Source organism: Ambystoma mexicanum, chromosome 4q (genome assembly GCF_040938575.1).
Source record: "Ambystoma mexicanum isolate Mex_15411 chromosome 4q, UKY_AmexF1_1, whole genome shotgun sequence".
Lineage (NCBI taxonomy): Eukaryota > Metazoa > Chordata > Amphibia > Caudata > Ambystomatidae > Ambystoma > Ambystoma mexicanum.
This window is the reverse complement of record NC_090928.1, coordinates 304,693,925-304,710,782: the sequence shown is the minus strand read 5'-3', so window position 1 is coordinate 304,710,782 and position 16,858 is coordinate 304,693,925. Positions and strand designations below refer to the sequence as shown.

Here is a 16,858-nt window from a genome sequence, read left to right as displayed (position 1 = left end):
TTGAGGGTGAGGAAGTGGTGGTGATGGTGGTGGCGCTGCAGGGGTTGGGGCAGACAAGTTACCATCCGACACCAAAGGTTTACGGTTGAAGTAGAGTGCACATTCCCAGAGTATAAGGACACAGAGAATCTATTACAGCATAGCAACCCTAATTAGCCACATCATAGTATGGCCTTCTCAACTTCTTTTTTCACAGCTTTTGGTATTTATGCCAAAGGATGTCTGGACTATGGAGCATCACCTGGGTAAAAACAGCTGGTGAATTAGCATGGAACCCTGGACTGCACATTCAAAAGGTGGAATGAGGAGTATGGAAGATGCTGAGCATTAATGTAAAATGTTGGGAGGAAAGCAGTAGCCGACTGTTACAGTGATTCATTAAAATATTAGAATGGGCATTAGCACTCAGACAGTTTGTCTCAGCCAATTGGGGTGCTTTGAATGTGGGTATTGACCAGTGTTATAGCACCACACTTCCAATGTACCAGAGGGCCCAGAGCACAGCCAATCAATTACTTTATATTTACTTTTGCTTTTTTATTTATTGGGTATTTATAATGCACCTATACAACAAAGAAGGCAGCAGATCTTCCAGAAATTTTGTTCCTCCCAACCGCGGCTTTCCCCACTATCGATAAATATATATATATAGAGAATCAACCCTCTTTACACTTAAAAATTACTCACTTTTTATTTCCACGGCGGCTAACCTAGAATGTTCTGTTCATTATGGGAAACATGTTTGAAACCCGACTGCATTGTGTTTGTAGCACAATTGTGTTTCTTACACAGAAACCCTAGCACCCAAACACTCAGCCCATGTTGTTTTAGTGGCTTTATAGACCACAGATATGGGCTGTACCTACATGTTAAAGCCCAGAGTGCTTGTTGAGTACTGTCGCGGCACTCAGGCCGCTAACTTGAGTAACTTGGATTAAGCAGCCAGTCAAGTCCAAAGCTGCAGGCTACAAGGCTATGCTATTCCCAATGATTATGTAAAAAGTGTCATATTCATGACCTCTATGTTCCATTATTACAACCTGTCCCGCCATCTTAGAGCATGTACTGAAAATCCTATTGCTGTCCCTCAGTTTTTCAAAGATTGGTAGAGCTTGGTAAGTTCTGGTGGTTTCACTATGGATTTTGCAGCGTACTGCTGTGTCTTGGATTTTCAGACCCACCTTGTGATTGGCAAAACATTTTATTCCTGCAGCAGCAGGGAGTTAATGCTAGGCTTCTGAGGTGTTTTATGGAGCTCAAAGGTACATAGGCACTTTACAAATCTTTTACCGTAACATAACAATTCCTCCAAGGAGCAGAAAAGAAAATCTTCAAAATTAGGAAAAACGAACATGCAATGTGTTAGGACGTTTGGAACAGTAGGCTGTGCATAACATACTGAAACACTCCCAAAGGAGACCACTACATCAAAAGTGACTTAAAGCAAATGGATAACATAATGAAAGATGAATTAAAAGAAGGATATCTTTGGGAAGCTACTTGTTGATGCGAACGAAGGAAGTCTTCAGGGCCCTGTGCAATTAAGCAGTCTGCAGTGCTAGACTGATTCCAACACAAAAACATACATCTATATCCCCATTCATTGAGTGGGAGAGTGAGTGGTGCCACAAGCACACATACAGAAGCCAGTACCTGGGGAGTTTAGGAGACTTGCTAGCCCTCGAAATTTTCGGAGACTTCTTGGCAGCCCAGTCATCACTCAATTCAATATCACTGGAATCCGAGCAGTTACAGCTGTCGATGACTGTGGAGATCAAACCGTTTCCATAGATTTCATCTAGGGAAGAGGAAATTCCCACAATAAAATGTTAATTAAACTTAGAGGCAAGGCTGTTACAATCACCAGGAATGTGATTTTGTCACTATTTTCACTGACATACCACAGTAGATGTTCATAGCAAGCAGACAAGTCAATCAGCACACTACTCGGGAATAGGCAGTGAGTTTTACTAACAGACATACTCATTCCTGCGCTAATGCTGAGCACGGCCTAGGTATCAAAAAACATGCAGTCAAGTAGTCAGCCAGATTGTCCTAGGAAATGTGACCAAATACACCTGCAAAACTAAAAGGCTACCATATGCTATGTGGTTCTCCAAATGTATTGGAAGGCTTTGAATGATTTGATGAATACAATAGCAGGTCTGAGGGCAAATGGAATACCACAAAAAGATTAATATGATTTGCACATTTTATTGTATATGAGGATACTTTGATGCTGTAATCCCTTGTTTCATACTGCCTACTATCACACCCAGGGGTTCCAAGGCTATCTGAGGCCACTCGGGTTATCCTTTCTTTTGGGAGCTCAAACATGTAGTATCACAATAGAGACAAAATACTGCAAACAAAATCTGATATGTTATGCTATAAAATACAGTCTACTAATTAAGGCCAGCATTTTCTCTCTACTCTTTTTTTTATTTATTTGTATTTAGTGAACAACAATCATAATAGCTTCTAACAGCTTCTAATCCCTGCAATAAGAGATGCTAGTACCCTATTTTTATTGATACTAGATGTAACAATCTCAGAAGGATGAAAGGCTAAGTCACGCCTGTGGTGGGATTCGAACTTCCAGAGTTCAAGCTGTTCTCATTTCAGAGACCAGTACTTTGCATGCGAGCCATTCACCTGAACATTGAAAGGGTGTTTCCACTAGTAACACAATTAACACAGGTTTTGGGGACAATCCTGAAGCAGGTGCCTTGAAACAGAGGGAAAAGTAATGAGCAACTGACCAGTTGATGCAGAGAAGGAAGTCGAGGAGTGGGAGTGATGTGTTGGTATATAGAGTGTACTTACCCCAGACTCAAGAAGGAGAGCTTCAGTGCATATTGAAAGGAGGGGATGATGGAGATTTTGGCAGGTCGGAGGGAGTGATGAGGGTTCGCGGGCTGGTGCGCAAACGGATAGTGAGGGTGTGCAAATGAAATTGAGCTCCAGTAGTGAAGAGCAAGGAGGGGGAAGGTGCTCATCAATATTAGGTCAACAGAAAGGCAGGAGCCCCTGTCTTCCAGACTCTGGTGGTAATAATTATATTTTCTGAAAAAATGAAACCTGGAACAATGGATGAACAATGCATTTCAATTATTGACTAAAACTATTTTTTATTTATATTTCTAAAATGTCATGGAAGAAGCAAACAATAACACTATGAATTTATTCAAGAATTTAAAATATTCAACGCATACAACACATTCAATACAGTCACGTAAACAGTTGAACCATACACTCAATAGAAGTGTGTACAAAAACAATTACAACATAAAGGAAAATAGTGAATTAAACAACAATAAAGCCAAAAATAAAACTATATTTGGAAATACAGACCGGTTTTGACGTTGAAAAATGATTCTAGCGTCGTCATCAGGGGAATTAGTAGATCTAAACACAGGTACATATACAGACATTCAAAACAATGCACAGCTAACTGTGTAAGGTTGTATCGAAACACACAATATATGTAATTAAAACCTACATTTACTTACAATCTAGGCTGCCTAATTCACATACGGCCAGCCAAACAAAGCACCAGGCACCTATAGAACATCAGGAAACCTGGTTCAAGAAAACCAGGGTTCATCAACTGCAGGTGCAACCTAGTCATGCAACCCCACCAAGTGATTGTGAATAACCACCACCTCAACATCAAACTATGTGTTCATGGTTGCCACCACCACAATCTACACCAGTCCCTCACCAGTACATAATACAACAACCAATCACTAAAGTGTGGTGAAGAATCTTTTTGTACGATACCTTCCCAAATAGTGTCAAAATCCCCAACAGGAATAGCTGGAGAAACCGTAACACTGGAGTTCATATACATCAGAAAGTGCCTAAAGAACACACTCAGAGGCCCCACCGCTCAGGGTACCAGTGAAGTTGGTATAAACAAACCAACCATTATTGCAAGCTACAAAGAAACACACAAATGGAGGAATATTCATAATGTGACGCATAAACAAATCTATTTGATTGAATGACAACCACTCAAATCATGCAACCTACCAAGCGGCAAATTAGGGCAGCGCCGTTGCTATAGTACAGGTCACATCAACAGGTGTGGCAGTCAATCTGCTGCACACAAACAAGCCGCTGTGTGAATAGCTGCACAGTCAAAAACCTGACACGAAAAACAAGACGAATGGTCTGCCAGATGTAATACACAAAGGGGACATAAATACAATGCCGGCCCACTTACCCTTATTTCTTAGCAATGTATTCTGCACCAGGGCTGAGAATTACATCCGACCATCCGTCCCTCTCTTAACATGCTGGAAGAACGGAGGCCATACAGAAAGTAAATAAAACATCCAAATGCATGTGACGGACCTTCCGTAATGAAAATGGAATAAGTCAGGGATACACTATCCTGAGTGCCATCTTGGAATAGATGAAGCACACAGGATTACCGATACCCAGCAGTAGTATATAACTTAGATAAAAATCTGGCAAATATACCACAGGAGGAATAGAGGAAAACATTGCAGCTAAATAACAGGGGTATGAAATGTGCACCCCGATATTGCTACTCAGAGTAATTATACTCTTCACTTGTCTGGATATAAAGGTGTACTAACAGACAACCAGAACTGGGTGTCCGTTCTAAATGGGGAGAAATGGTCTGACAGATGGCCATACCATGTCTCCACAGACCTTTAGACACCAAAGGGTAAAACCAAATCACTAACTGTGCCAACCAAAAAACAGTATACAACTAATATACTACACACAACTGGGCAAGACAAATTACTCTAAAACAATATTTGGTAAAATCGAAAAGACAAAATCACTTCTAACCGCCCCAGTCCCAATCTTCAACAGAATGGAGACCATTTTGGAGTGTTTTTAACAGAAAAATCCAAAGACGTTCTTTATAGTTCAGTTTGTTACCCATTCAACTTTCTGTAATGATTTAAATTTTCTCAATACAGAACCATCTAAATTCTGAAACATCATGCCCACGTTTTACAAAATGTGACACCAATGGTGCATTCTGGGTTTTGTTGCAGATTTTTGAGCGATTCTCATTTATTCCGACGTGTGTGTACCTCTCGTGATGTTTTTCCCACATATAGTTTTTTTACATGGGCAAAAGATCCCATGCACAACAATTTTGGTCTTACAAGTGGTGAACGTCCGCAATTCCCAAGTTCTTTCAGCATAATCAAAGGATTGGATTTTCCACAGGTTGTTGAAATAGATCCCCAATCCTTACTATGGGTCTACAGTCTTTTCTGCTTGCCCTAGTCAAGCTCTGTTTCAGGCTGCGCCCTTTCTTAAACGCAAACAGTGGTTTTTCCAATGTTATGTCCATGGATGACAAAACCCTTGAGTTTTTCAAAATGGTGCCATGAATGGCAGTCCTATGCTGACAGAAAGTGGTGGCACAAACCAATTTGTCAGCATTTCTTTCTTTCAATGTAGATATTAACAGGACATGCCAGTCAGTATTCCTGCCTCTTTTGAGACAATGTTGTACCCTTGTCTTTGGATAGCCTCTTGGGGCCAAACTTTTCTGCAAAATATTGTGACGAAGGCGCAAAAGCATCCCATATGTAATATTGTTAAGCAAACTTTGAGGATGGTGGCTCCAAAAATGTAATGAGTATTCCTTTCACCACTATTACAAAACAATTCAGTTTCAAGGGTCCCATTGTACTAAAATATTTTTAAATCCAAAAAAGCAATATTGGAAGTTGAGTAGTCACAGGTAAAATGTAAATCAGTATGCAGATTGTTAATCCAGGCCACAAATTCACATAACTTTGTTGTACCTGTGCAAATGAAGAAAATGTCATCAATATACCTATTGTATTTAGAAATTTAATGTAGTAAAGAATTCACATTATCGAGTACAAATATTTCCTCAAATAATGCCATATGCAGAATAGCTAGACACAGGGCAAAAGTACAGCCCCTCGCCGTACCCTTGTGCTGGAGAAAATAATCTTCCTTAAACATGAAAAAACTATTTCTCAAAACTGTCTCTGCACAGGCCACCAAAAATTCTGTTGGTACATTATGCGGGACCGGTCGTCAATTTAGCTTGAGCGTGCAGTGCTTTGTCCTGTGCAATGTTGGTACATAGAGCTTCAATGTCCATTGTGACTAACAATTGGGTCACAGGACAAAAAGTTACATTTTGCACCAAACTGACGACCACCCGTTAGTCCAGCAGGAAAGTAGCAGTAGACATTGCTAATGATCAATATTAATCAAAATAACAAAGCTTGTCCTCTGTCCAAATCCTAACTTATAAACTGGCCCTACCACTTAGAAAAACAACAAAAAAGGGAAAGCAGGCAGTATAGATTGACCTCAATCTTCTCTGTTCTGCCATCTCCCAGTGTCTCCAGGAATCTTCCCTGTTTTTAGTGTCCACAAAGATTTAATAGTTGGCAGGACTCTTGACTAATCAGTTCTTGTACATCTTGTCAAGGTTCAAAGTAAAGAAAAGGTTTTACCTCATGTAAATAACAAAGTTCATTCTTTCAGTGGTCGTATATGAAGGGATATTTCCTTAATCCACCTCCCCTCACTACGTGGGTCTCTCCCCAACAGATTCCAGTCTTGCTTGATGCTGGATTCCACTCGGGATGATTCTTTACTTGCTTTATAGGGCTCTCTTGGCTCCCTGCTTTCTCTTCATCCCAGTTTCTCACTTGATACGCAAGGGTATGGCTGTCCCAGCCAAGTATTTCCTCCAAGTAAGTGGGGGTCAGTTCACGCAATTCCAATCTTGACTGATTCTGGATTCCCTTTGGGATGATTCCTTCCTTGCTTTATAGCACCCTCTGTATCCCTTTACTCTATAGTTTCTCTCTTGAATAGTGCAGGTATGTGCATCGACTCCTAATATATCTTTCTCTTCATTTCGGTGTGTGGCTTTGAGAAGTTTGGCTTATTCCAAGACTCTGGTTTGTAGGGCTCCCAAAGCCACTCGTAGAAGTGATGTCAGTTATGTCCATCTCCCTCTCAAGGCCACAGTGCCCCTCATAGGGATCTAGATTCTTCATACCTTCACCTGTTCTCACAGTTTGGTATCTGTGCCCCCTCTAACTTCTCTGTAGAAGGCCCTGTTCCAGTGAGATGGCTTCGACTCAAGACACTGGCGTTTTCCCCAGCTCCTAGGCATCCTCTCCTGAAGATAAGCAAGTTTCTTCACTTGCTGCCATGTTGTTCTCTCTCTTGTTCTGTGTAGTGCGAGCTGAGGATTGGTTCCTCTCTCGCTCTCCGGATTCCACATGGTTTCCTGGGCTCCAGGCCCCCCATGTCCTCTGCATGGTCACGCCTTTCCTCTGGGAAGGCTGCGCTGACTCCACAACGCCCGGTGCCTCACCCGCGTTGTTTCTCTTTCTATTAGATTTCTTTCCTGGTTTCTCTCCGGATCTCCCTTTGATCCGCCATCCGGGTCCTTCTCCGCGCCACAGCCGGCTCCGTGGCACTGCCTCCAAATGAAGTCGGTACGTCAGAGGCTCACCGCTGCAAATCATTGCTCCTCCTTTGTTCAAGGGGGAAGTCCTTTCATTCTTGTTACCAGACACCACAGGGGTGTGTTTAACTGTCAAGCCCATTGAGAGGTCAGCATTGTCTTGAGCCAACTGTTCCAATGCAGTTTCTACAGTATTTAGAGTTTGTGACAAGTCGAGGGAATTGGTCCCTTCTCCCCAACCGGGAGCCTCTTCCTGTGAGGCTAGGGAAGTGAGCCTGCTCTACAGTACACTCAATGAGGGTAGAGGCAAGTGGGACCTCACTGGGAGAGACTCCCCATTTGGGGACAAGGACTCCCGTTTTCATGACAAACTCCCTCAAGCCACTCCCACTGTGGCCTACATGAGATGTTTTGATATACCAAATCATGTAAGTTAACCAAAACTGGGACGAAGAAACCACAATAAGAGAGTATCAATACTCAGACAAAGACTCCTGAAATATACTATAATCTCATGGAAAAAGATTGTGTATCTTTAAATCAGAATGCCCCATATCCACTGAGAGGAGTACGTGGATAAAGGCGCACCCAGAGAGAGATGTGAGAGAATGAGACAGAGGAGAGAGAGAACCACTTACGCAAACTGAGGGAGGCATCCGTCCTGACGGAGAAGGAAATCAGGAAACCAGCGAGTTTCAAACTCACTCAGCAAAACAGAAGCGCACGCCAAAGCCACAGTGGACCCGAAGTGCGAGAGAGCAGAAGCCCAATAAGACGTGGTGGCGAAATCACGAGAGGGAGTTTGTGATGGGCCAAGGGTCCAGGCAACTTCGCCGATACTACTAACCAAAGAGGCCTACAGGATGTCCGGTCGCACTGCAAAGGACCAGGACACTGCAACAAAGACACAGGCAACCACAGGGGAAGCGACACCAGTAAAGAGAAGGAGTCGTCAGTCAGTGATGCTAGAAAGGGCCTCCGAGGAATGATACTGCACAGCTTACTCGTCGCAGTATAAAAAACAAAATGGAGTTCACTGTGAAGCAATGGAGATACTAGTATTGTGACTCTAGAGAAAGAACTGTTGAACAAGTTAATGAGAGAAGAGAAAGCTGGACAAAAATTCCCTGGGAAAAGGGCAAACTAATTAACTAATTCAGCATATGTTACAAAGCCAACATATTAGTGAAGAGAAAACCAGATATGGCAGAGAGCCTAGTGAAACTAAAAAAATGAGTCGCACCACAAGTAAAGCCCAACAAAAAGCTCAAAAAGCTGCGACCAAGAAAGGAGAATACGAGATCCCCAAGAAGGATCCCTAAAGTGGAGAGAAAATCCAATAACAAATTAAGGAACTAAAGAGCTTAATCCAAGAGGTCTCAAGAGGATAGTTGCGCATTATATATTAAAGAAAGTCCAATAAACACAAGCAAGGAACTGAAGAGTTCTATGGCAAGAAGTCAAGAGAGACTGTTAATGCTAAAGACTGGTACGAGAAGTACACTCAGGAGAAGGGAGTCATTTTTTTGTCCTTAGCTGGCATTTCTTAGTGGTGGGGTCAGTAAGGAAAGTTTTGGACAACATACTTATTCCTTTGGACATTCAAAACTGACTGATGAGCACCTCAGTTAATAAAATAGGAAGGAAACACCCATAGTGTTAGGGAAAGATATGCGTTATCCTTTTATTTGAATAAAACCCTTTTTCTAACTTGCAACAAGTTCCACAGCTGACACTCAGATCCACTTCTGGTATTCCCATGTATGTAGACTATGTCTCAGTTGTAGGGAGTTACGAACCGGAATAGGAGTCCATGTCCCCCGGTGGGGAATCACTCCAAGTGAGGGCCCGCTTTTCCACACCCATATGAAGATTTTTGCTTAGCGTGCTCACTTCCCTAGCCTCAAAGGGGGTGGCTGCACCTACTCGTCGAAGGAAGACGGGACAAAACCTCCAGATTCATCAGATTGCACAGGGAAGTGATATGGAAAGGGAGAGAAATCGAATGTGTATAGAAGGGGGCAAGAGATACGACTTGTTTAGAGAGAACGGTGAGATGAGATAGACAAGCGTTGTAGTGTAGATTAGATACTTGGGAGCCTAAAAGGGTGGCACCACTTTTTCTAACACCTAGAAATCTACCTTCTACTGAAGTGAACAGTATTTGTTAGCAGTGTTAATGCAATAAAACAAACAGTAAATCCTCACTGAAACTACTTCATGTCACCTACTGTAGTTTCTTTATAGAGGTTAGAGAATGATAACAAGCACTCATGACCAGTACAAAATTTGAAAATCACCTTCCAATATGAATGTAAAATCGTCAATTAAATTTAGGGGTTGTGTGACTAATTGATTTCTGCCTTTCAGGAGTACAAAGATGAACAGGTGTTGCAGTGCCTATTTAGCCCAAACATTTATACAAACCAAAAGCAACATAGTCGAAGGTAAAACATGCCCAGTTAAGAGATAACCTCCTTTGCGTTTTGTGGTAAGATGGCCAAGGAAAGGCTATACTCACAAGAGGGGTGTGAATGTGGTTCAGTAGCAACCCAAACAGCCAAGTATAACAGTTAAAAAAAAAAGGAATGTCCAATCAAGGATCTATATAAATATTGCATACATTAATCACTGTAATCGTATTTCTGATGCTGGTATCTGCTTGGATTCACATTCTATGCATAGGCCATCTAGTGGTAGTCGCTGAGTATTGTATGACTTGTTTTCGAAAAGGGACGTTGACTGGGAGGGTTTGTAATACTATCCATTATGCAACATCTACTCTATCCATGGTCCTTCACGTATGGAGGTCACTCAGATTGTTTTGTTTCTGACATGAGGGCGCATGAAATGTTTGCATGAGTACAAGAAAGAAAGTAGAAAGGAAAAGAAAAACATCTATGACTTAACTCCAGGAGGGGAGGAAGGGGGGGCCAATGTGAATGTAAGCAGATACAAGCATCAAAAATATGATTACAGTGAGTAATGTATGACTTCTGAGGCTTGTGGATCTGCTTAGAATCATCAAATGCTATGCATAGAATAGCGAGCAGTACCTGGAGAAGGAGGTGGGTTGTGTGAACGTACAGCGGCAAACAGATGTTTTAATACTGCTTGTTCCACCATGAATCTGCTTTAGAGTGTGTGTCTAAGCGGTAATGCTGTGTAAAGGTATGAATGGAACTTCAAGTAGCAGCTTCGCAAATTCCATTTGATGGAACAATTTGCAATGAATGCCAAAGTAGCCCCTGTGCCTTGAGTCGAGTGGGCTCTTGGTGTAAAAGGTAATGTCTTTTTTGACAGTGAGTAGCAAAGCCGGATGCATTTGACTATCCACCTCGCAATAGCATTTTTAGAGACATGATCTCATTCTCTGCCAATTGCTATGGAAAGAAAGAGTTTATCTGTTTTCCATAGCGGTTTAGCTTTATTTAGGTAGTACATGACCACCCCATTACATCTAGAGTATGGAGACTTTTTTCTGTTGAATTTGTAGGATGTTGAACAAAGGTAGGAGGTTCAATAGATTAACATGGAACTTTGAAATGAACTTTGGTGAAAAACTAGGATGTGTTCAAAGAACCGCCTTGTCTTTGTGAATGATAATGAAGGCATCTTGGACTGTGAGTGCTTGCAAAGTGATAGCCACTAGAAAAGCAGTCTAGTAAATTAAAAGCTTCCAACTGGCTATGTGTAGTGGTTCAAAAGGTGGACCCATGATTGTTGTGAGGGATATGAGGGGATCCTCCCATCTACTTCCCTTGAATCTTTCTCTAAGGTGGCAAGGGAAGGGCCATCGCTTTTGGATCCCGACCATGGCGGTGGATATGCGAGGGGAGGATCCCCTGGGTTGAGGGACCTTGTTAAGTGGAGGAAAAATGCCTTTAGGTGAGGCATAGTATCCCCCTTTCCCTTGTCAAAATACATCTAACCCTCCCCCAACCTTCATAGGTTACCACTCTTGTCCACTGTCACACACTCCAACTGTATCCCGTTCAGGTCCCTTTAAAACTGGAACGAGGAAGAGGCACCTAGGAGTAATGCACACGTCCACCTGCTCACACAACTTTGGTACTCGGACGAGGAAGAGAACACCCTTCTAAAGGTCGGGCATGTCCTAGTAATAGAGGTAATTGTAGTCAGGCAAAGAACTTGCACCTACAACCCCTTGAGAGGCTACAGGTGCAGATATAAAGGAGTGACCTACATGCAGGAAAAGAACCACCTGGGAAGCTGGAAGTAGGCTGGAGAGGAGGAGCTGGTGAAAAGGACGCCAGTGGCTGCAGGAGAGCAGGAAGGATACCAAGGTTGGAGAGAGCCAAGCACATCTCCAAGCCGGGGGGGACACAAACATCCACTACGCTGCAGGAGGCAGCAAGAACATCCAGAAGCATTGAGTGCGGCTTACTGGTGCTCCCGATGTGAGAGTGGAGCGAGCAAAAGCAGAAGAGGATTGCGCAAGCACCCGGAGGAGCTGCCAGATATTGGTGAGTGACAGGGAGAGAGCACTCATACGGGGGGGGCACTCTGGTTGGCTTAATATGGGCGCAGCAAGTTGCCGAACAAATGAATGCATATAGTGAATGGATCTGGAGACCAGATAGCCATTGGGTACTGAGAAAGTTGCCAAGTACTTAACAAATAGTGAATACCGAACTTAAGAAAAGCTATGCACAAAATATATATGAAAATACTGCCCGATTGGAGAGAAAGTGTATTAACAGAATGAAAATAAGGAAGTAGCATGTTTGAACAGTTTGAAAGCACAAAGTGAAGTGAAAACCGGTAGTGAGAGTTGGTGAAGCATGTGAAAGGCAAAGAAGAAGAACTATTAGTTCGTGTGAAAGAAAGGTGGTAACAGAGAATAAACCCCACAAAGGGAACTGTATGAAAGGCACCTGTTGGCAGTGTACAGATGAACTAATATCACAATTACAGAAAGGAAACATATGGTGGCAAAGTAGTCCAATGAGAATCAGTGAACATTATAAGGTGCCATGGGTTATCGATTGCGTGACCTGTGATCGGTGGACCGTGTGGTCTGACAACTGCGCCTAGACCGAGTAAACCCTACCTGGAGTGAGACAAGGAAAATAAAGAGATAGAAGGGAGTAGTTTCTTACCTGTAACCCCATTTCTCCAGCGTTGGTATCGTTTATGGATTCACATGCTGTGAATATTTCCCGTAGTCAGACTGGGATAACCTCTGTAACCTTAACATAGCTTTTTCCTATGGAAAACGTTGACACTGAGTGTCCTATCAACGTCTTTTGGGTGCTTAAGGCTGTACCAATAGGACGTCTAGTATAAATAGCCCTGCCCCGCGGATACCCTTCAGATTTTAAACTCCCAAAGTACAGGAAAACCAAACAAAGGGTTGCCTGCAGGGGTGGTCGGCAGGCGCATGTGAATCAAAGAAAGATACCAACGTTGGAGAAATGGAGTTACAGGTAAGAAACTACCCCCTTCTCCAGCATTGGATCTGTCATGGATTCACATGCTGTGAATAGATTACATAGCAGTTTGACCACTTGGTGGTGCATGACAGGCAACCAAAACCCAATGCCCCCAAGTCATAGTAAGCAACATAATGAAACAACCCCATAATAGGCATGGGAAACACAGACCATTAGAACAAACCAAACCCCGGAAGCTGCAGGGCTTACCTTGTTGGAACAGGCATTGGCGGACCGCACGTCCCACCTGCACATCTTCCACATGTTGTTGCCCCAGACATTAGTGTCTGGTGAAGGTATGAGGCACCGACCAAGACGATGCCTGGCAAATGTCACTGAATGGTATGCCCAGCCACAGCGCTGCTGACGACACTGGGGATCTCGTAGAATGGGCCTTGAGAGTTGCCTACAAAGGCTTGCCGGCCTTCCCGTGGCAAAAGGAAATCGTAGAGGAGACCCAACGGGAAAGTCCTTTCTCAGAAATCGACTGCCCCCTGTTGGAGGGGCCAAACGCCATAAACAGCTGCTTGACTTCCTGAAGACTTGAGTCATGTCAAGATAAAACTTCAACACCCTCTTAATGTCCAAGGAATGCAGAGCTTTCTCCGCAGGAGTGGTAGCCGTAGCGAAAAAAGCTAGTAAGGCAATTGTAGAGTTCTTGTGAAACTAAGACAGCACTTTAGGGATAAAGTGTGAATTAGTAGACAGGAAAACCGTGTATCTTATGAACCTCAGATACGGCAGGTCGAGGACCAGAGCTTGAAGTTCAGAGACCCTCCGGACCGATGTAATAGCCACCAGAAAAGCGACTTTCCACGTGAGGAACTTCATCGTCGCCGTCGACATCGATTCAAACGGCGGCTTCATGAGAGCCGAGAGAACCACATTGAGACTCTATACTGGAGCAAACTACTTCTCTTTGAGCAATGTCCTGAAAAGACCCTTGAGGACGTGTTTGACCAACCTGTCACTGAACAGAGGCATAGAGTTGTGCTGTCTCGTGAACCTGGAGATGGCCACCAGATGGACCTTGATCCAAGACAACGACAGCCCACCCTTCGCCAACAGTAACAGATACGACAGAAGCTGAGCTGGTGACACCTCCAATGGCTGCAATTCCGGTTGCTCTGTGTTCGGCTGAATTCTCAAGAATGTGCTTATTTCCCTTACCTTTTGAGACCCCCAGCAACTTTGCTGGATTTCTAGGATTTAAATTTTTACCTGGAAAGAGTGTGAGCCTTTTTTACCACTCATGTATTTTGATGCGTTTTACTTTTGTGTTCTTTGGACATGGAGTTTTTAAACAAACTCCATAGGCATCATCTTTTTCTTGTGTGTCACACAGCACCTTCAGTGCAGTGGCACAGGGATGTCTTTTAGACTCCCCCAGGTTTAAATACCTTCTCTGGGACCGACTACTGTCTCCCAGAGCATGTCAAGTTAAATTGACTTTACTAGTCTTTTTAAATTTACAGACCCAGCACACACTATCTTCCTATAGAGTGGTGGAGGGGTTGTCTAAACACTCATGTAACAGTCAAACGTTACTCTTTTCTACTTGAAATGGCGTGTGGCAGTGGTTTTTAACAAACTACCATGATTTTTCCTGACCACGAACACCGGTAGCTAAAAATCGGGTGAGCCATGTTTTTCAACATGACACCCAAGCCCTATCTGTAAAAACAGACTCCGGTCGACTTTTTCCGCTGTTTCTTTTAGAAAAGGTCCTTCTTGCATTTAACTCTGTGCGCCAAACCAGGTTTGGTCCCTTTGTTCATTGGCCTTTGGCGGGCTTCAGTGCTGAAGCCCTCTTCTGGCGCCTGAGTGTCTGGGGTGGACAGGATGTGAGGGAGGTGCACTAAACTCCTTGTGCTTAGTCTCCTAGGAGACCTGAATGCACTCTGGCGTGATTGGCCGGCTGTCTGTCTGGCAAGGACAGCCACTCTGCTGTGTGACTGACAGCCAGGCTGGAATTAATGGGGGAAACTGTTTAAAGCAGGCCTCTGGGGCTTGGAAAGCATAGTCGACCACTGGAACGAAAGAACCAAAGATGAGCTGAAGGAAGACGACTGCTGCAACGCCTGGTCTACCGGTGAAGCCCTGCTGCAGGTCTGAATTGCCTGAAACTCCATCGACAGAGAAGCCCTTCAAGGTTAACTTCTTCCCTTGAGTTTGGTGGGAAAACCAACTCGCAAGTCACGTGGACAACGTCCCTGTACTAGTCGAATTTTCTTCAGAGTGCTGTTGAAAACCTGATAGTTAGTGGGCAGGATACCAGGTTGTGGTCTTTAAGGCACTCACACCTTAAACCGATGTTTTGCAAAGCTTGTGGCCTCTTCCCTGGGCAATGCAGGAACCTCCCGACGTCGTCCTCCTTGTCCCCATGACTGAAGCCCAGGAACAGCGAGATCTACTGTGCAAGTGCGTTCAAGAACTCTGTTCGGCCGCGGTGAAAGTTTGTGAAACTTTCCCAACTCTGAAGGCTTGTCCATCCCTAGACCAACAACTAACTTTTTGCCTGACCAACTACTTCTAAAAAACGTGGCAAAGACTTAACCGTTTACTACCAGAACTGTGCTATCCTATCCAAGAATCTGAACCATTGACTTTGGCCAGGCCTATTGAATTGAATTGAATTAATGGTTATAGAGAACTGAAACTATTTGCCCTACCTCTGAAAGTATTTGTGCTTTTAATTCTTATAACCCTGTCTCTTTACCCCTTTTTAAATAACTGAAGTGCCATTTTGCTCCCACTTCAGGGGAGCCGAATTTGTTCAGATACTGATTGGTTGTGTATTGCAGTATATAAGATTGTGATATTGAGCTGCTCTTGCTAGTGGAATGTTTTCCAACTGACTGTGTAAATAAAAATATATTCTTTTACCAAGAAACCTTGAGTAAGTGTTTGTTTGAATCACTGTGATTGCTAGTCCTTTATGTAACCCCTTGTACTGCTCACTTTACTCTTGATATAAGTCTGGCTGCTCAGCCACTGCTACCACATTACTGTGTAGTACAGGCTTGTACCAAAGGTGAAATCGTACTGACACTTGTAGTCTTAATTGTGTGTAGTGTTCCCAAAGGGTACTGCAAGTGATTCTGTCTAACACTCTGCATACCAGGCACAGAACCTGGTCCACTTTCGACTGTACGACACGTTGGTAGACGGCGCCCTTGCCGGAGCCAAGATCCAACGGCAATCCTGCAGGATTTCTAGATGTCCAAATTCGGAGTGGCCAGCAGCCACACCGCAAGACGGAGAGAACCTGGGTCATGATGCCACACCTTTCCGTCGTCCTGTGATAGCAGGTCCGGCTCAGACTCCAGATGAAGTGGGCCGTGCACCGCAAGGTGAAGTAGATCCAAGAACCAAGATGCGGGGGCCAAAATGGGGCCACCAGGATCACCCGGCTCTGGACCTTGCGGACCATCTGGATCCTTCTCCAGATCAGAGGAAACACGTATGCGAACAGGGTCGTCGACAGGAATGAGAACGCGTCCCCCCTCGAGTCTGGATGAGCCACCCTGCTGGTAAAAAGCGGGCACTGCTTGTTTTCTGGGCTGGCGAACAAGTCCAGAGGGGGAGACCCCAATTTCCTGAAAATTCTCACCACTTGGGCTTCCTTCAGTTTCCATTTGTGCAGCTGACCTGTGTCCCTGCTGAGAGCATTCGCCTGAACATTCTGTACTCCTGGTAGATGTTAAGCGGTGATGGGAATCCTGTAAGCAACGGCCCAAAGCCAGACCGCCTGAGTCTCCCGAGACAGGCACTGTGAGTGCGTGCTGCCCTGCTTGCGCAGGTAAAACATTGTGGTGGTGTTGTCTGTCAGAATGCGGACCATTGTACCCTGAATGAGAGGAAGAAAAGATTTCAGAGCCCAGTGCACTTCCTTCAATTCCAGAACATTGATGTGTAAGGACGCCTCCTTGAGAGTCCA

General features: G+C 43.9%; 1 protein-coding gene across 1 annotated transcript in view; it reads right to left on the bottom strand.

Annotated features, from left to right (window-relative positions):
• The window catches only part of TULP4 (TUB like protein 4), a 1,536,781-nt gene that overhangs the window by 345,099 nt on the left and 1,174,824 nt on the right, over positions 1–16,858 (bottom strand). The window contains exon 10 of the mRNA XM_069607877.1: positions 1,654–1,798. Within this exon, the coding sequence (XP_069463978.1) occupies positions 1,654–1,798 (145 nt within the window). The remainder of the gene's footprint in view (positions 1–1,653; positions 1,799–16,858) is intronic.